The sequence below is a fragment of the Pyxicephalus adspersus genome, chromosome 6 (genome assembly GCF_032062135.1).
Source record: "Pyxicephalus adspersus chromosome 6, UCB_Pads_2.0, whole genome shotgun sequence".
NCBI classification, from domain to species: Eukaryota; Metazoa; Chordata; class Amphibia; order Anura; family Pyxicephalidae; genus Pyxicephalus; species Pyxicephalus adspersus.
In genome coordinates, this window is record NC_092863.1 from 25,641,888 (window position 1) to 25,663,667 (window position 21,780).

The 21,780-nt window shown below is 41.5% G+C and overlaps 1 protein-coding gene across 15 annotated transcripts in view; it reads left to right on the plus strand.

The window, feature by feature from the left end:
• Positions 1 to 21,780, plus strand: part of AOPEP (aminopeptidase O (putative)) — a 404,684-nt gene that overhangs the window by 74,468 nt on the left and 308,436 nt on the right. For all 15 annotated transcript variants that reach the window (XR_011921333.1, XR_011921334.1, XR_011921335.1 and 12 more), the window contains exon 4: positions 14,035 to 14,182. Coding sequence is in view for 10 of the 15 variants with exons in the window: in XM_072414973.1 (XP_072271074.1) it covers positions 14,035 to 14,182 (148 nt within the window). In the remaining 5 variants the exon portion in view is untranslated. The remainder of the gene's footprint in view (positions 1 to 14,034; positions 14,183 to 21,780) is intronic.

The following is a 21,780-nucleotide window of genomic DNA, read 5'->3' on the forward strand; positions in this document are numbered from 1 at the left end:
CGAAGGCGGCGCCGATTGATTTGATGAATGCCGATCGGCGCCGCCTTCATGGGCGGGCACAAGTGCCGCACGCTGGATCTCAGGGGAACACAGGAGGAAAACAGACAGAGTTCTGACAGAGTTCAGACAAAATCTCTAAGACCTTTCCAACTATGGACGTTAAACTAACGGGTCTGTAGTTAGCTGGTAATGACTTTGCTGCTTTTTTGAAGATAGGAACCACATTGGTCTTACGCCAATCCTTTGGTAGCTTGCTAGTGACTAAAGAGTCTCTAAAAATTAGAAATAATAGCTTTGAAATAACTGAGCTCAGCTTTGAGGACACTTGGATGTAATCCATCAGGTCCTGGTGCTTTGTCAACCTTAGTTTTTCCAAGCTGTTTCTCATTCATGTCAATTCTGAGCCATTGTGACTCATTTAAGGCAGTGACTTTGTAAATATTAATTTGGACAGGAGCTCCAAAGGAGCTTCATTTACACAGAGCTAAAAAAAAGTGTTTAGTAAATCTGCCTTGTCATTTTCCCTAGCCAACCTAGCGACATCCTTTAAGGGGCCTACATGCTCAGATCTGAACTTTTTGGAATTAATATATTTGACATTTTTTGGGGGGTTTACCTTACTTTCCTTTGCATTCAGTCTTTCATTTTGAAGTTTTGCACATTTTATCTCCTTTTTACATCTTTTGTCATATTCTTTATAGGTTTCAAATGATAAAGGTGATCCTTCATTTTTATATTTTTGAAATGCCTTTTTCTTGTTCCTCATGGCTTTTTTAACAATAGCTGTAAGCCACATAGGTTTTAATTTTAGCCTCTTAAACTTATTACCCATTGGAATATATTTTTCAGTTTGCTTTTGTGGAAAAGACTTTTCTGTTCTGTGTTCTTTGAAGACAATATTGTTTCCCAGTCCAAATCACAGAGAGCCACCCTTAATAATGGAAAATTTGCTCTCTTAAAATTAAATGTTTTTATCTTTCCTGTTTTTGCTTCCTGTTTACAGCTAACATTAAATGAAATCATAATATGGCCACTACTACCCAGATTCTCTTTTATTTGCATATTTGTAAGCTCTGCATTGTTAGAAAGAACTAGGTCCAGCAGGGTATAATTACTAGTTGGGGCTTCTATACACTGTGCCATAAAATTATCTTGTATTAAATTCACAAATTTCCTCCCTTTTGCTGTTCCTGTAGTGCCATTACTCCAGTCAATTATTATTTATTATTATTATTATTATTAATAATAAACAGGATATATATAGCGCCAACATATTACGCAGCGCTGTACATTAATTGGGGTTGCAAATGACAAACTAAAACCAGCCGTGATACAGGAGGAGAGGATCCTGCCCCGAAGAGCTTACAATCTAGTAGGTGGGGGAATTTCACACGCAATAGGATGGGAGATATGTAGTAGTGGGAAGTAGTGTTAGTTTCAAATGACAGAAGAAGACGGGTAGGCAAGTGAGGACGTCATTAGTAGGTCATTGGAGGAGCGAAGAGAGCAGCAGGGGGAGTATTTTTTAACCATGTCAGAAATGTAAGTGGGACAATAATTGTGTAGGGATTTGAAGGCAAAGCACATGAGCTTAAATTTGATTCTAAGGTGAAATGGAAGCCAATGGAGAGAACTACAAAGAGATGCAGCGGAAGAGGAGCGGAGGGAAGGATGGATGAGTCTGGCTGCAGCATTCATAATAGATTGTAGAGGGGAAAGTCGGGTTAGTGGAATACCAGCGAGATGGATGTTACAGTAGTCCAGACAGGAGATGATAAGAGCATGTACAAGGAGTTTGGTGGTCTCAGGGGACAGGTAGGGGCGGATTTTGGAGATGTTGCGAAGGTGAAAGTGACAGGACCTTCAAATGTTCTGAATATGGGGGGTAAATGAGAGGGCCGAGTCAAAGGTGACACCAAGACAACGTGCCTGAGGGGAGGGCCGAACAACAGTGTTGTTAACAGTTAGATATATGTCAGGGGGGGGGTTGGAATTTGAGGGGGGATGATGATGAGTTCTGTTTTATCCAGGTTGAGTTTCAGGAATCGGTCAGACATCCATGATGAGATGGCTGACAGGCAGCATGAGACCTTATCCAGGACTGAGGGAGACAAGTCGGGGGTGGACAGATAAATTTGACTGTCATCAGCATACAGATGGTACTGTAAGCCAAAGGAGGATATGAGACTACCAGGAGAGGAGGTGTACAGAGAAAAGAGAACCGGTCCAAGGACTGACCCTTGGGGAACACCAACAGGCAGGAGAGTGGGTGAGGAGGAGTTACCATTGAAAGAAACTTGAAAGGAGCGGTCGGACAGATAGGAAGCAAACCAAGAGAGAGCAGTGTCACTGATACCAATGGACTGCATGATTTGTATTAGAAGGGGGTGATCAACAGTGTCAAAACATAGGAAAGATCAAGGAGAAGGAGCAGGGAAAGTTACCTTGAGACTTGGCTCTGATGAGGTCATTGGCCACTTTAGTAAGGGCTGTTTCAGTGGAGTGGGCAGCTCTAAAATCAGACTGGAGGGGGTCAAGGAGAGAGTTGTGCTCAGGTAATGGGTGAGTCTTTTGTAGGCGTTCAAGAAGTTTGGAGACATATGGGAGAAGGGCAATAGGACGGTATTTGGAGGGTAGGGAGGGGTCCAGTGAGGGTTTCTTTAGGATAGGGAGAATTATGGCATGATTAAAAGCTGAGGGGTATTTACCAGTAGAAAGGGAGAGGTTGAAAAGTCAATGTCAGGGTAGTTGAAATCTCCCATGATTAAAACACTTCCACTTTTTGCTGCTTTTTCTATCTGTGCTAGTAGTTGATTTTCTGTTCTTCCTTAGCACTGGGGGGCCTATAGCAGACTCCAGAATTAATTGTGTGTTATTTAACCCCACATTTAACTCCACCCATATTGCCTCAACCTCATCGCTTGTTCCCTCCGCAATTTCTTCTATCACATTCACTTTCAGATCACTTCTCACATACAGACAGACACCACCACCCTTTCGTTTGACTCTGTCTTTACGAAAGAGCGTATACCCAGGAATATTGACAGCCCAGTCATATGAAAAACAAAGCCAGAATTCAGCAATACCAACTAAGTCATAATTCTCTTCACTCAATAAGGCTTCCAAATCCCCTATCTTGTTTGCTACACTTCTAGCATTAGTGAACAGGCTCTTTAAACCATTGCTGCATTTACCATTCTTGTTTGCCAAATCATTTTGTTTTTCTGTACAACTAGTACTGCACAATCCAATGTTTGTTTGTAACATTGGCAGCTCCTTACAATTATCCATAATCCTCCCCCCAACTATCCCTAATCCACCCTCCACTAGTGTCTGACCCCTGACTAACCTGTCTGCCACCTTATTTGACTGTCCCACCCCCTCTGTCCTAGTTTAAATATCCCTCCACCATTCCCCTAAATCTTTGCCCCAACACAGCAGACCCCCTTTCATTTAGGTGCAAACTATCTCTGGCATACAGGTTGTACCCCAGTGAAAAGTCAGCCCAGTGCTCTATGAACCCAAACCCTTCCCTTCTACACCAGGACTTAAGCCATGCGTTTAGCTGCCTAAGCTCTTTCTGCCTTTCCTGTGGCACAGGCAATATTCCAGAGAACCCTAAACTGATTTTTAAGGATCCTCCATCTTCTATTTATATTGTCATTGGTTCCAACATGGACCAAGACAGCTGGGTCCTGTCCAGCGCCTCCCAGTAGTTTGTCCACTCGGTCCACCACATGCCGAACCCTGGCACCAGGGAGACAGCAAACCATTTGGTTGAAGGGAACCGGGCGACAAACTATTCAGTCCTCCTGATGATAGAATCCCCTATGACAACCACATGTCTTTCCTTCCTGCGTTTCCCTCCCCACCACGACTAGATGTGCTGCTCTCCCTGCTGTTAGGTAAGCAGTAACATCTAGAGTTGCCACCACTGGGTCTGTCACCTGCACATCTTCACATAACTTTGCAAACATGTTGTGGTGCTCAAGCCCAGGGCTGGCCTTCTTTTCTGGATGCCCCTACCACTCCATCTAGTTACCCAACTCCCTACCTGCCTATTCTGTCTAACCTCTCCACCTCCACATCTAAGCCAATAACTGCCTGCTCAGTGAGCAGGAGACCCCACTGAAGATGTTCCAGTGCTTTCAGTGTTGCTTCTCCGGCTCTCCAATGCAAGATACCAAAAAGGCGACTTGCACACATCTCTCACATTGGTATTCACCTAGGAGCTGTTGCTCCATTTGTGCATACATATGGCAGACTGTGCACTGAACCAAATCTTCCACCTTCCTACCACTCATCTTCCCAGTAACAATGTTTGTTTGTTTACAAGGAATTATAAACGTTTACTTACAGTTTGTGGTTACTATAAGGATTTAACTCCTTTTGTTTTCAAACTCCTGTTTTTTCTAACTCCACTTGATTAAAAGACCACTTATTTTACAAGCCAAACAGTGAGTGAGGAGTATAGTCAGTTAAAGCCCCTTTCTTTTCCTCCAAAACAGGAAGTGTTTTTACCAATACATAGACTCTTCTACACTCAAAAGTAATCCACTAAGGTTAGGGTATAACTCCTACCTACCTATACCACGTTTTAAACTCTCTTGTTTCTTATAGTTCCTTTTCTTCATTACCTTACAATGGCTTATATTTTGGAACGTCCATTTTGTTTCACCAGGTAATGCTTTTTTAGAGCCATCTTGTGGCTATTTCAATGTTTACAATCAATGTTAGAGTACCTATTCCTAAATACCACATATTTATATTTTTTTACAGATCACTCATTACCAAACCAATGCCCATGGTCATTCAGCCAAGTGTGCCTCATCATGAGCACAGGCGTTTTTGTCATATATCTCCTGTTTGGGTAGATATTAAACCCTATATTTCGTAAGTACTTACACCGTTCCTAAGCCCTAATACATTACAATAATTCAATATGTATAAATATGATCTTTCACATTCTTTATCCAGGATCTATAAATACTATCCATGATCATTTTTGAAGGACTATAAAGCCATCTTCACCCACAATTGCAGGGCCAGCCTCTGTGTGAGCATGCATTCTACATTACTATTTTATTAGCCTTGAGTATTAAACCTACAGGTCCAATCACTATTAACTACTATCATTCCCTCCTCTCTTATTCATGTAGTAGTTCCAAATCACTATTGGCTTTTATACCTTGAATTCTCTTCAAGTAGCAAGTGGCGTCAAGTCTTACTGGGCAAAGGGTTTCAGCAATATCACCAAGTAAGCCATTGCAGCAATTTTTGTAACCAAAAATTTATCTACTATTACATTTCTGAAGGTCTCCTAAATCCCCTGAAGAAGCCCTGTGGGGCGAAACACGTCGGATGGGAAACAAGTTGCTGTAACTAGAAGATGATACACGTGTATACTATTATTACATACTTACCAGACTAACATACCTGTGTTAGCCTGGGCCTAGCATAGGAGACCTATGTCTAAATTTTAGGATGTTCAAAAAATAATAAAATTTAGCTTTTAAAAAAACACACTGTGCCCTTTAAAAGCCTGTCTTTCTCTCTCGTTCACATACCTGTATCTGCTATAATATAGTTTAGTTGTGTTAGTGTAATTAATTGTCTCTATTGATATCATGTCAATAAATTTTGAATTATGTATATCTTCTTGTATTCAGAAGATAATGGCTCCCAGGCTGCAAGTTGCCAGGTAAAGCAACCATCATACTTTAGGTGGGGGGCATATGTGACTCCACGCACCTAGGATGAGGGCTTGATATAGTACAACTGATCGCAGTGGGTTAAAATTCTCTCCCAGTTCTCTCGCCAAGTTGTTGCAAACGCCGGTGTCCTAAGCAAAAAAACTACCCATGAAAAATAACTACCAGGGGCTGTATACCAATGGGCGTGTACAATGACTTTATTAGGAAAGTTTTACTTTCACTGTTTGTTTATGAATGCTGCATGTCATGTACTGCAGCCCTATATATCTCCCTCATAGCTAGCAGTACCCCAAAGATCAGGGAAGTAGTGAAGAGTAGCACAGCCAACATTGTACTGGACAGAGGGGACGTAGAGGAGGTATTTGGAGGTTACAGGAGAGATCCACAGAAAACAGAAGTACATTGTTCATTATTAGTAGACAGTAAGCAAGTTTTTGAATTTCATGTAAGGTTGAAATAAAAAGAAAAAAGAGGCTAAATGATAAGGGGATTGTTCACTGAGTAGGAAGGTGAAATTTTGGAGCAGTTGTGGAGCTGTGTTATCCAAGCTCAATAAACTAAACACTCATTAAGAAGAGGATGGACAACTGTTTAGGAAAATCTGTGTTGGACAAATGAATTAATTAAGATCAATTAAGTCACTAATGGATTAAAAATATTTTTTTAATCCCCCTAACGGTAATCCCGAGTGTGACTCGGGGTAGAAAAAACTAGCAATTTTTCGACTAGCGATTTCCTGCTGCCATCACCTCCGGAATTTACTATAGCTGGTATATCATCTGGAGGATGTGACGCTCGCAGCCTCCGGGTGATGCAAGCAGCTTCGTTGCTGGATCTAGGGGAGTGGGCATGGTGGGGACATCCCCATCGCATCACCTGGCAAGATGTGACATCTTCAGGGTGATGCGATGGAGTGATGGATTGTGGAAGCGGGAAATTTAAAAGCAGATTACTATGTAATCTGCTTTTAACTTTTTTTTACAGTAAAATACACAACAAAACACATAATAAAAGTATAAATACATTTTTTAGTGCACCAAGCATCATTGCCCAGTGCCCTGATATACATTTTGCCTACTATTAGCCCTTACCTTGATCTGACCCTTTGATGGCTTATAAATCACTTCCTGCATGTATCATTTCATCACTTTGTCTTTGACCTTGACTGTTCCTGACTGATTGCTGGAGACCACATGACATCCAGAAGGCATCTCGCCGGTGCAAGCGCTGTTTTGGAGGAATTTTAAAGCAGCAATAGCGATTTGGAGTCCCTTCTGGAATCGAGCGATAGCGATTCACTAGGAAATTTGTCATCAGACAGCGAAAGCGAACTTAGCGACGATTCTGAGCCTGAGGTCAGTGCTGTGCGCACATGGAGCTCCATTGACCTTGATGCAGACCAGGCAGCACCGCCAAGATTTCCATATACCGGCGCACCTGGGATGAAAATTGAGGCTGAATGCGACGACCCCCTGGCATATCTGAAGTTGTTTTTGACCGATGAAGTTATTGAAAAAATTGTTGCAGAGACAAATAGGTAAGCCGCGCTTGTGTTTGCTAACTTTTTGAAATTTTTTGCTAAATTTTTTTATGCAATCATGTATGCTGCTTTGTGTTTTTTGCTAACTTTTTAAATTTTTTTTTATGCCAGCATGTGCTGCTCTGTGCTAACTTTTTGAAATTTTTTAAAAATATATGCTGCTCTGTTTGCTAACATAATACTTGCAACCTTCACACTATAAAAGAACATATCCTAAAATACATTTTTTATTTTGTTTTATGCAGATATGCTGGACAACAACAAGGTTCTCCACACCTGAGGTTTGCAAGAAGCAGAAAGCGGGAACCTGTGACCAAGGATGACATTTGGCTGTTTTTGGGCTTGGTGATCCTGCAGGGAGTTGTGGGCAAACCCATGCAGAAGTGGTACTGGTCCAAGAATAAATTGATTGCCGCTCCATTCTTTGGCACAGTCATGCCAGAGTACCGCTTTTCCCTCATCATGAATTACCTGCACTTCGCAAACAATGAAAAATTTGATGAGACTACCCATCCTGCACCAAAACTGAAGAAAATTTGGGAAGTGCTTTAGATGATTCTACAAAATTTCCAGCAATCCTATATGCCAGAAAGAAATGTCAGCGTTGACGAAAGTCTAATGGCTTACAAGAGGAGGCTCAGCTGGGTGCAGTACATTGCGTCAAAGAGGGCACAATTTGGTGTGAAAACGTATATGCTGTGCGAATCCTCATCTGGCTACATCTGGAATACAGTACTGTGCACTGGAAAAGGGACACACTTCAACCCCAGATACAGCCATTATGGATTGGCAAAATCTTCAGTGCTATCCCTCATTGAGCCATTGCTAGGTCAGGGCTATTGTGTCACAACTGACAATTTCTACACCTCCCCTGAGCTTTTTGAGTTCCTTCTGCAACACAGAACAGATGCCTATGGAACAGTTAGGGCTAACCAGCGCATCTGCCATCAATGTTTGCAAAAGGGAAGCGTGACAAGAAAGATGTGTGCCTGATGAATACTGTCCATGATGCCTCCACTGTTCTGGTACACATAAAACATGGGAAAAAAGTGATGAAGCCACAGGTGGTGATTGACTACAACAACACCATGGGAGGTGTCGACAGAGCTGACCAAGCCATGACATTCTACCCAGCGATGATGAAACAGCAAAGGAAGTACTACAAAAAGATTTTCAGGCATCTAGTTGAGCAGTGCCTATGGAATGCCTACATTCTGTACAAAAAAATAGTCAGAGGCCTGTGAATCATTCAGACTTCATTTTGCAAGTTTCTGAATCCATAGTCAAGAACCACCAAACACCATCAGTGGCTATGAATAGACCTGAACGTCATGCTTCCACCGTTGTCAACCCAGAACGCCTGACCGGTCGTCACTTCACTGAATACATCCCACCAACCCAGAAAAAGGCAGCACCTACAAGGTTGTGTGTGGTCTGCTGCTAAAAGGCCGATGACAGAGGAAGGAAGAAACGCAAAGAAACCAGGTTCTACTGTCCTGACTGTGATGTTGGACTTTGTGTGGACCCTACTTTAAAATCTACCACACCTGGGATGTCTACTAAAACTGTAAATAGTTTTTTTTCTAAAATCTGCATTTAATTTATATGAATATTTATCAATAATATTGGACCCTTGTTTGGAAAATTTCAGTGAGAAATTTTTGATAAAATATTTTTTTTTGATAAATTACATTGTTGTGGTCTTTTATTTCATAATTTTTATAATTATGATTTATAATTATGTATTATATTATAATTTATGATTATAATATAATAAATGAATATAATTAATATACCAGGGAGTTAATCCTAAGAATTACAGGCCCACAATATAAACAAAAAAATCTATGCAAAAAAAAAATAGGATCACTTTTTGCATTAAAAAACTGACAGAATTTGTGGGTTGGACAATAGAAGTCAGTGAGCTTGATACTCAAATGTATGTAGGAGGTGAGCTGCCTAATTACCGAGGTGTTTATAGGGTTTGTTGTCACGGATTAAGTGATTGGCACAAGAGGTGGTGATATAACAGTAAAGATAAGAGCATTTACTAAGCAGTTGACAATATTAGAGGGGTAACGTTGGCAGATAATTTAAACACGGTGGCAAGGTCAAATAATTGACAATAAGGACAGTCTAAGCACATACTAATAAGATAGAAAATATATGAAGTATTTGAATCATGATTGATTTTTCCTCTATACACAAGAACCATTTTTCCCCCTAAAGTGGCGGCTTTGACCTGTACTCACTACAACCTATGAAAAGATTGCTCAGTTGGTCTGAGTAATTTACCCTGGGAGCCATTAAAGAGAAACTCTGTGAGTAATTGAAAATTCAAATGTAATTGTATATGTACCTGTCCGTGTATTATATATAAGCAATATTAAAAATGAATTTGTAAATACAGGCCATCGTGTTCCTGAAGAAGCGGACTCAGTTCTGTGAAGCGAGTTGAATGTTTAATGCCTATTAACTTGAAACAGACTAGCTATATGAATGTAACAGTTAATGTGATGGTTTATGTCATTTTAGTTTTTGAATAAACTAATGTTCAAAGATTTTACATATCATCGGTGCATATAGTGTTTAAATTGGATGCCTTTAAAGTCCCAAAAGCTATTTAGTGGTATTTGCATTTTCTATGTTTATTGTGAATAGGGATGTGGCATAACAGCGCAGGCATCTCTTTTCTAGGCATGTAGGCAGTTCTGACGCTGGGCGTGCCTCTGTTTCCAAGCTTTATTGATTCCGTTCAATCTGCTGGTCAGAAAATAGCCCCTTGACCAGCCCTGGCTATTTAGCTAGCTCGCACACTGCACTCTGTGTTCGTGCAATGTGTCTCCATTGTGCCAAGCCCCTAGTTCTGTGAGCTAGTTCCTGTACACCTGTGGCTTAATCCAGCATTTCCTTTGTCCAGCTCCTGTGTTAACTTTTCTTTGTCCAGTCTGTTGGTTACCAGCCAACTTCCCTGTGCTTTTCCAGTATTCCTCTCTGTCTGTGGATATCTCTGCATCACCTGTGCCTCCTGTTGCTTCAACTGTCTCCTGTGTTCTCTGTGTCCGCAGTGGCCCCTGTGTCACTGGTGTCTGTCTTCTGGATCCCTGGTAATTGACGCCTGGCTTGTGACCTGACCTCTCTTGCTTGCTGCCTGCCTCAACCCCGGCCTTCCTTGACTATCCTTCTGCTTTCTTATTTGGTACCATGATTTGCCCACCTTGGTGTGCCCAAGGACTCCAACCTGGCAGTAACCAGCTAACATCCTCTCCATCAGAGGCTCTGGAGAAGACCTGGTTACTGCTTAGACTCTGCACTCTGGCCCTTCTTAGGGCTCACACCAACTCCGTGCAAGCTGTAGCGCCCCCCAGTGGTCCTGTCTCTCCATGGATGACACTTGTTGTGGGATTGTTGGTAAGGATATCCTTTATAGTGGTGTAAGGTATTACTAAAATGTTTTTTAGGACCTAAAGTAAATTGAGGATAAATATTTTGTAATAATGAATATGAGCTGAGTAAGATTGTTGGGGGGGGGGGTGAATGGGAGGAGGGAAGGATGAAAGGTAAGGAGTTGGGGAGAGAGGGGGCCAGATGAAAGAAACTAGTAAGCAAAAATTAGTATGTTAAACATCAATAGTATGTTAAAATACCTTACCAATATTTGGGGTCACTGTCAGTGTTACAGATCCTGTAAAAGGTGATATGCATGAGCGTCTAATTATTCAGCCTTGTTGCTATAGTGGATCATATTTTGAGTCCAAATTGGAACTCAAAATGCATATATTTAGTAATATGCGTTACGGATCAATATACAATACAAAGGGGTATTACCCTTTAGCCACCATTACATATATGGTAGTTGCTCAAGCATATGAAGGTTATCCCCCTCTGGGTAAATCTTCCAAACATATGAGGATTAAAAAATGCTGACAAAAACACTAATAATATTTGTAAGTATCTATGATCTTTTTACTATACTATATTACTATACTAAGTACTTTTACCTATATACCTTAAAACATGTAATATTGGATTCCATCATGGACCCACAATTTGATTGCCCAAGCTAATCAAGTTAATATAAGATCCATATTACTTAATATATGCAATTTTTAATATAAGATCCCTAATGCAAGTTACTTAATATATGCATTTTTGAGTTCCAATTGGACTATGTGATCCACCATAGCAACAAAGCTGAATAATTAGACTCCCATGCATATCCCCTTTTACAGAATTTACAACACTGCCAGTAACACCAAATAATCTAGCATTGTCAAGTAACACTATTAGTGACATTGTTTTGTGTTTCAATTATTTTTTTTTATACATTATGTTCAACATAAGAACTAAATATGTGCTATGCAACACCAGGTTATCACTTGAAATCATTTTAAGTATCATTGTTTGAATAACTGTATGTTATGACTCCTGTATACGTCTTATACATCAAATTGATTGTATTATTTGTTAATTTAATTTAGTTTAAGTTTCTATATCTCCTGAGGAAGCCAGAGTGCGAAACCTGCCTGGAATTGAGACAATATATATGAAAGTTTTGTACGAGCAACTTACGGTACACTCTGTTGGTAAATTCTCATGACTCTCAACATAGAAGTATCACGTCTAGCTAAATTATTTCTGACCATGTATAAAATCTGTATACTCTGTTATTGGCTTGCCTCTCTCTCACTCTCTGCTATATTGAATAACTTGATTACCCTTTGCATATATATGTAATTTTGAATAGCATTCCCCCCCCTCCCCGATACTCCTTGATATCTGATGATTTTACTAGACCATGAGGTGTATTTTTAAAGGAAAAAAAGCTTTAAATTGTTTTTTCTTTTCTATTTTTTAAGCCAGGGTGTTAGATGCTCACTATGAGGCTGTTAAAAACTGAATCAAGTAGATGTAAAATGGCTCTCAGGAAAAAAAGAAACAAAATGCACAATAGCTTTGTGATCTGCTTTAGCACATTTAACAAAAAGCCTATCCTCAACTCAACATAAACCCCATTTTATCAAAAAGGTCTTCCCACAAATTTATTGTTAAAAAATAATTGGGGGTCACTTTTGATAAATGCTATCTGAACCCAAAATCAAAAAGACCAGAAATTAACTAGTTCACAGAACTTTTAAAATCTCAGGAAAAGGGTTCATGACAGAAGCTGTGATTTTGGGACTAGATGGCTTCATAATTAAATATTGTACATTTTTTAAAAACATTCTCACTCTGAATCTATGTGTCCCAGCAAATTCCCTCAAAAAAGACATGGCTTTCACCTATCCAAAAACCATAAATGCTCACATTGTGGTGCTTTCAAAAGATGGAATAAGGTGATTTTTGGGCCTGATTTAATAAAGCTATCCAAGGCTGGAGAGGATACACTTGCACCAGTGAAGTTGGGTGATCCAGCAAACCCGGAATGGATTCCTTTGAAGTAATTTGCTAGCAGATATTTTGAATTTAAGATAAGATCTATTTCAGGTTTGCTTTATAAATTAGGCCCTATAAGTTATAGGACCATATATGCCTAGTTCAAATATAAAACATGGCAACAGACTCCAACCACATTTGCTGCTATGAATTTTACCAGATCAAACAGGTTTTTTAACCTTATAGGGGGACAAAGGATAAATCCCCCAGCAATATTTTCATCATACATTATGTTGTATCACCAGTCTTAGTCCATCCTTCTGTCAACAGATGCAGAAAAGTGTTCAGCACAGTGATTTGGTCCTAATTTTAATCCACACAATAATATGGAAGAAAATAAACACTACTAAGATAAAAAATTCTACCTAGAGTGCCGTTTCTGTCTCAGATGTTGCCTATACTACCACCTATCAGTATCCACAATGTCACAAACCCTTTGGACAAGGTACGATACTTACAATTTATTTGCCAATATTTTTACCCTTTTTGTGAACCATGCTCTGTTAGATTAAATGTTTTCACCCCAAAAAACAAAAAACACACATTGCCTAAGTTTTCAAAATACTGCTAAAATTGGATGCATCTGAACACCTCCCATACTTGTCTCAATGAGGGGGGACTTTGAAACCATCTCTGACACTCAAAAAATGCATTTGTTGCATGCTTTGTACATCAACTAAAAAACAAAGAAGATACACTTCAAATTGAGGTGGTTTCAGATGTCTACAATTTCCACTTTCCATTTAATAGAAAATCAATTAATAAACCAAAAGTATACCTACAGGTAGTATTCAGCTACTTAACCATTTTGCAGACTTTTACTATTTTTTTTTTTTAATGAAAATGGTAAAAACAATTGCATAACTAAAAATAATTGTTATGATGTCTCCTGGTTAAAATTTGCATAAGAAAACAGGTGAGATTTTGTGCAACAATTGGATAAAATTGCCTCTGTATAACTGAAAATGGTTGCTGTGATTTCACGTTAGTCATACTGTTCCCAAGCACTTTCTAAAAATACTTTATCTCATTATGATATAGGGCTACACAACCCTCCTTAAATTATTGAGACAGGCATGCTAATTTTGTAGCCAGTCATTGGTCCCAAGAAATACCAGAAACCTGTATCAGATACTTGGAATATAAGCTTTTCAGTAATATCAAAACTATCTGACCACTAGTGGAGGTTAGTGTCTACATGTTTGCAGTATGAAACAAAAAAAGCTTTTATCCCTTCACATTATTTACAGCTGATCATAAAAAATGGCAAACAACACAGGCATTTTTTAGGCTCCAAATCAAATAAATATGATTGTTAATAATGGTGTTTCTGTTGTTTTGCAGGGTTAAACAGTTGGTTTTACTATGTAACCATGCCAATGCCAGCCTCTACCTTCACCATTGCAGTTGGAAGGTGGACAGAAGTTAAAGAAATTGCCTCTGAGAAAACATTTAATTCATCTCCTTTTACAGCTTTGAATGACAATGACAGGTAGGTATGGCTAAAAAATTATTATACTATGTTCATTTTTTTAAATTACCTATTGGCAAAATCCCACATGAAAAAAAACATGTAATAAAATTAGAATGTTCCAATAAAAGCAAGAATTGCTAATAATAAGAGCCAGTTTGTTACACAACACAAATGTATTTTATTCCTTAGGATTAGTAGATTTACAAACATTCATTTGAAATAAAAGCAAACAATATACAGGAAACACAGACTGATTGCCTTGGAATTCTGATGTCCTTTGGGACAGCAGTGCAGTGTGCCATGGCAACATTAGGTCTTCTGCTGTTTGTAAATATAAAGGTGTATTTCTTGGAATACGGAAATGGCTCTTGCAGATATCAACTAATGAACCCTCTTCTCATACAGCCCTGGCTTTCTACTGCTTTCTTCTGTGTGACTCACCCCCTTCCCTAGCTGTCTCAATGAGCTGTCTCATGTTTCCTGGAACCTGCACAGTAGGTATCAAAGCAAGTTTGGCTTGTGGATTGTCCTTGTTTCTACAAGGATTAATGTGCATTAAATTTATCTACCGACTTTTAGGATCATTTCAGTGTTTTCTACAAAGGATTAGGATCTCACAAACTGAATTTACTGCCCAAATGTGCTCTTTATTGGACTGCAATGATTTTTTGACTATTATACAAACACAGAAAACACATTTGCTATATTGAGTACATTTTTTCTCAAAAAAAAATTGCAAATTTCTGTATGTATTTATCTGTGTCTTATTAAATTGCATATTGTATATATATTTATATCCATATTCAGTTACCTAAAACTGAGGACTATTTGAATTTTCTTTTATTTATACCAGAGGAAGATGTTTATTGCAATTTTCTTTCACCAGCACACTACTTGACTCTCACTACTCTTATGTGTTGTATCTTATGTTTATGTGCACATTCTTAAAAGTCATGATCATGGCACTTTTGTGACCATGTGTGTAGTAAGATTTAAAAAGTGTCATTCAAGTTGTTAGAAAGCTGTTGAATGGCAAAAGGTCACTAGGGATGAGCGAGAAGGCCTCTGTCTCGCGAAAATTTCCTCGAACTTCTGGTGGGTTCACGAAATTTTGGCGAATCGATTTTGCAAATTACATTAAAGTCAAAAGGCCGACTTTAAACAATAATAGCAAAGCCCCTATACATGTTAGAACCACCAAATTTGCTAGGTAAGTGTAAGAGAACAGTGGCAACAAGGAAAAAATACAATGGTTAAAAAAGACCTTGTGGTTTTCCTGAAGTGGCAGGCAAAATTACAGCAGGCAAATAGGATTTCTTGCATGATTGACAGTGTTCAAAATGCAGCACAAACATTGGGAATGAGAAAGGATGAACTCAACCCACTAACAACAGTCTATGCGTCAAAACAGCAGAAAAACGCATTGCTATGTAATGTACGCACCCCTATTAAGTTTACATAGCTGCATAATGTGTTTACGCTATATAAATCCTGTTTATTAATAATAATAATAATAATAATTGCTAGCTGGCATCATGACCCGGATGACATGTGTTAGGAATGCCACCCATAAAGTTGTGGACAAGTAGTGCCATACCATTAGGCAAAAGGATGGAGGACCAGAGACAGAGCGTGGGTCATCGAGAGCAGTAGCAGTGTGTGGCCTCTGGTCAGCTATCGCCAGGGAGACCGCATTAGTAAGAGTCATGGAGAGCTGGGTGTATGCTGGGTGCATCATCATTGCCACCCAGAAATGTACAATTTTTAGTAAATGAGTACTGACAGGCGGTAGCAGCAACAGCAGGAGGAGGAGGCGGAGGGCCCTAAGACGGAGTGGGGACTGCATTGGTAACTGGCATCTAGAGCTCCCAGAAGTGTATAATACAATTTTTGTGAATGGAACACTGACAGGTGGCAGCAGCAGCAGGAGGAGGAGGAAGCGGTGGGCCCAAAGACGGAGCAATGACCACATTGGTAACTGGCATCTAGAGCTGGGTGTAGTGCATCATCAATGCCACCCAGAAGTGTACAATTTTAGTGATTGGAGTACTGGCAGACGGCAGCAAGAAGAGGCCATGGGCCCTGAGAAGGAGCATGGACCGCATTGCTAACTAACATCTATAGCTGGGTGTAGTGCGTTGTCAATGCCACCCTGAAGTGTGTAATACAATTTAAGTGAAAGAAGTGCTGGCAGGCAGCAGCAAGAGGAGGCGGTGGGCCCTGAGTAGGAGCATGGACCACATTGGAAACTGGCATCCAGAGCTGGGTGTAGTGCATCGTCAATGACACCCAGAAGTGTGTAATACAATTATAGTGAATGGAACACCGACAGGCGGCAGCAGCAACAGCAACAGCATCAGGAGGAGACGGTGGTCCCTGGTATAGGGCGTGAACTGCATTTGTAACTGACATCTCAGAGCTGGGTGTAGTGCATCATCAATGACACCCAGAAGTGTGTAATACAATGTTTGTGAATAGAGTACTGGGCAAGCGGCAGCAGCAACAGCATGAGGAGGAGGCGGTGGATCCTGAGACGGAGCGTGGATGGCATTGGTAACTGGCATCTAGAGCTGGGTGTAGTTCATCGTCAAAGCCAACCCGAAGTGTGTAATGCAAATATTGGAAATTTGTGATTAAAGGTAAAAGGGCCAGACCAGGATGTTTTGTGCTCCAGAACTGTTGCTGTGCTCTGTGGTGCCGAGAGCATTAGGAAGGTAGACGATATTGCTAGTTTGCCTGTTGTGAGCCGGGAGGGCGTCATTTAAGCCTCAACCTCTCTGTGCAAAGCGGAGAAGGGTTCTCTGGCAGTGTGACTTTTCTCCCACAAAGACACCAGTTTCAGCACTGCCTGGCAACGCATCTGCTTGAGGAAGCCGTAGTGGCGTGCCCGGCTAACCACAGTGTCCTCCTCTGCTGGCCCTTCCGGAGGAAGAATGAAGGAGGAGGAGGGATAGAACTGGGGTGGCCCATGCTTTCCCACCACACCCCTTGGCGGGTGTTTCAGATGCTGCAATGCCTCTTGCAGTCTACTGCTCACTGAGCTAAGCAAGGCCACCCAGTAAGCGGTGAAGGACAGGTAGCGTCTGTCACAAACCTATGTCTAAATGAATCTTCTTGCACATGCTCAGTTGCACCGCACTTCGCACATGCTCAGTGCGTATCCTTATTCTGCACATGCCCAGTGCAAGCTCCAATCAGAGACTGGGAGACTATATGAAGGCTCCATGATTTCTTTCCAGTGCGGATTGATCATGACAACTTCCTGATTCCTAGTTGCTGATTCCTCATTCCTGGTTCATGGTCCTGATTCTTGATTCCTGCTCCTGATTCTGGGTTCCTGCTCTTGGTTCCTGCTCCTCGCTACTCATGCATCCTCTGCTCTCCATCTGATCATCCGTGTATGACTTCCAAAGTTTGTCTGCAATCTACTTTCACCACTGTGATCCGCAAAGTCATTGGACATTTACCAGCATTGTTATTTGCCCAGTCATTGGACATTTACTGCATTCTTTACTGTTTACCTGCAAGGTCATTTGACATTTACCATTATCTGGTCTGCAAATAAACTAAAAGGGACATTTACCCATTAACCTATACACGTGTGTGTGATCTCCTGGTTAATCACCGTCAAGATTCCCTCAAACAGAGCTCTCCTTTCTGAAGGCTGACAGTATCAATCCGCCCACTATGAGCTCAGGAAGGAAACCCTCAGCCCATGGGGGGTACTCACAACTCGAGAACCACCTGGATACCCTCCAGAATTGTCCGACAGCCAGCCAAAGTTCTGACGTAGCCTCCTCTGCAAACTCCCCATCCCCGGGGTCTGTAGCCCCTGCATCCCCGGACCGCGAACCTAAGGTCCCTTTACCAGAATACTTTAATGGAGAACGAAAAAACTTCCGATCTTTCAAGAAATGTTGCCAGTTGCTTTTTGACTTACAGCCACGGACATACCCCACAAATGTTATACGAGTCAAAGTGGTGATCTCACTACTGCGGGGGCAGCCGCAGGCATGGGCGTTCCGCCTGAATGAGAAAGGTAACCCCCTTCTCCACTCCTTGCATGGTTTTCTCAATGGTATGGGGGCCGTGTATGATGACCCCAGTCGTGCAGCCTTTAGTAGAATTAACCCTATGCAGATTACGCCAAGGCTCTCGTCCTGTTGAAGACTACATTGCAGAGTTTTGAGTGGCCTCCGCAGACACATCTTGGAATGAAGAAGCACTCCGCTTCCAATTTCACCAAGGTCTTTCAGAATGGATCAAGGATGATCTAACCCATGTCTCCATCCCTGAGTCTTTAAATGACCTTGTCATGTTGGTGACCCAGATCGATCGTCGTATGAGAGAGAAAGACTGTGAAAAAAGGGACATTGTTAAAACCTTCAGTTGAATAAGGCTGCCAGCCAATCCTTCAGTCTCCACTAATAACCCAGCAACAGAGGGAGAGGAACCAATGCAAATTGGGACTATTCATCCACCTCTCTCTGACACAGAAAGACAGAGGCGTAGAGATGAGAAACTGTATATACTGCAGTGCTGCGGGACACTTTCACCTGAACTGCCCACGACGGCCAGTGGGTAAGTCTCACTTACAGACTCCTATATGCCATTCTTTAATGACTGTGGGAAAGATGTTTATATCCATCTCTCTCGCCGAGACCAACGCAATTATTGATTCTGGTGCAACTCATTGTTTCATAGACATACGATTCGCCCACGTTCAAAGAATCCCAGTTCAAGAAAAAAACCTCCCCATTGCTATTTGATTGGCCGACGATTCCACTCCCCATACCAGACCAATTACCACTTGTACCACTGCAATGCAGGTACATACCCCTTCGGGGCATCATGAGCACCTATCATTTGACTTGCTACCCTCACCAATATTTCCAGTTATTTTGGGACTATCTTGGCTGCAGAGCTATGATCCCGATATCCACTGGTCCAAGGGTACCATTTCCTTTTCTAGTAAGTTTTGCCAGCAGAACTGTTTCCAGGAGACCAAAGAACCTATACTCGTGGCCACCTTCTTGTCTTTGAAACAGGAAGCATTACTCCCAGAGACGTACAGAGATTTCCTGGATGTCTTCGATCCAAAAGGGGCAGATACCTTGCCCCCTCATAGGACATATGACTGCCCCATCAATTTATTACCAGGGTCTACTATCCCCTATGGCCATATTTTTCCACTCTCCGATCCAGAACTCCTTGCATTAAAATCCTACATTGAAGAAAGCCTTGCCGACCTTCACGCTCACCGGCCGGAGCGGGTATGATTTATGTTGTAAAAAAAGACGTTTCCCTGCGACCATGGGTCGATTATCGTGCTCTGAACCAGATAACCATCAAGAACCGATACCCACTTGCTCTGATATCTGAACAATTCCAAAGGCTCCATACAGCAAGAATATTTACCAAGTTGGATCTCTGCGGGGCATAAAATTTGACCTGCATCAGACAGGGGAATGAATGGAAGACTGCCTTCCACTCCCGGTACAGGCATTTTAAGTATCTAGTAATGCCCTTCAGGCTGTGTAATGCCCCAGCGACTTTTCAAAGTTTTGTTAATGACATTTTCAAAGACATATTGGACGTATATGTTGTGGTCTATCTGGATGACATCCTGATCTTTTCAGATTCCCTCGAGGAGCATCGTGAACAAGTAAAAGAGATCCTTTCTCGACTCCGGCAGAATCATCTCTCGGCAAAGATTGAAAAATATGAATTTGAGAGGTATCGAGTACACTTCCTAGGCTTGGATATCTCGGTTCGAGGCATCACCATGGACCAAAGTAAGGTTTCGGCTGTCCTCCATTGGCCCGTCCCATCATCTCGCAAGGAGGTCCAGAGATTCCTAGGTTTCTAAAATTTCTATCGGAAATTAATTCGAGATTTTTCTCGCATCGTCCGACCTTTGACCGATTTAACTCAGAGACAGAAGATTTTCCAATGGAACGATAACGCCCAGCAGGCATTCCAGCATCTAAAGACACAATTTACCACCGATCCTGTGTTGGCAGATCCAGACCCTAACTTGCCTTACCTGTTGGAAGTGGATGCGTCCGAGCAAGCTATTGGTGCCGTATTGTCTCAGAGACAAGGTGAGAAGCAAATACTGTGTCCTCTAGCCTTTTTTTCTAAGAAATTATCGTCTTCCGAGTGCAATTACAATGTGGGGGACAGAGAGTTACTTGCAATTAAGTTAGCCCTGGAAGAGTGGAGATATCTCCTGGAGGGTCCTCGACAGGCCCGTTGGTCCCTTTTCTTCACACAGTTCAGTTTTCACATATCATACCGACCAGGCTCGAAGAATGGCAAACCAGACGCCTTGTCTTGGATTCATTCCAGGGCTGAGTCGCCGGAACATGGAAAACTGATTCCTCAAGATAGACACTTTCTCCTGTTAGAGACACAATTACTGAACCAAATCAAGGAAACTTCCAAGACACTTTCGCCTCATACAGAGGAACTCTTGACTCAAGAAGCAGGTTTTCTGTTACATCAAGGAAAAATTTTTGTTCCAGTTGCCTTACCTGCCTGTCCTTCAAAGCATGCATGCTGATCCCATGGCTGGAAACTTCAGTTCCCTCAAGACTATTGAACTAACACGCTGTAAGTTCTGGTAGCCTACTTTAAACAAGGATTGTACTAAATTTGTCCAAGGATGTGATGTCTGTGCTAGAAGCAAAGGTCAAACAGCTCTACAATGGGGCTCCTGAGACCTCTACCAATACCCGACCGACCGTAGGATAACATCTCTATGGACATTAGAGATGTCCTTCCGACTTCCCCCATCGGAAGGATGTACCACCATCTTAGTAGTGGTTAATCGTTTCACAAAACAGAGTCACTTCATTCCCCTCCAGGGATTACCCTCGGCTCCTGACCTCGCCAGGTTTTTCATCAAGGAGATTTTTCGTCTTCATGGCTTCCCACAGCAGATCGTGTCGGATTGAGGGTAACAATTTACGGCTAAATTGTGGGTTCAACTGTGCAGGAGTCTCCAGGACGATGTGGCATTCTCATCAGTCTGTCAGCCTCAATCCAATGGCCAAACAGAGCACATTATTCAGGAACTGGAGCAGTACCTCCACTGCTACTGCTCATCTCTTTAAGATGATTGGGTGCATCTGCTACCGTTAGCTGAATTTGCTCTTAACAATGCAATGCACACCTCCACCAAGATATCTCCCTTCTTCGCCAATTTCGGGTATCACCCAAACATGTTTCCTGACCCAACGCCTAGTCTATCTTTTCCAGCAGTATAAGAGTTAACTTCAGAACTGAAGCATGTTCATCAGGAACTTCAGCAGAACTTAAAAATGGCACAGGAACGGCACAAGAAGAATGCAGACAGAGATCAGCGACCTCACCCTAATTTCAGGATTGGGAATGAAGTCTGGCTCTCTAGTGCCCACCTTCGGTTACATTGCCCCTCCAAGAAGTTGGTTCCCAAGTTGGTGGGTCCATTTTCTATCATGAAGCAGATCAACCCAGTGGCCTATCAATGACTTCTTCCACGCACCATGAAAGTGCACCCCGTTTTTCATGTCTCTCTGTTAAAGCGGGTGAACCCGGGCAGAGTCCAAACGGCAGAACCTCTACCCATTTTC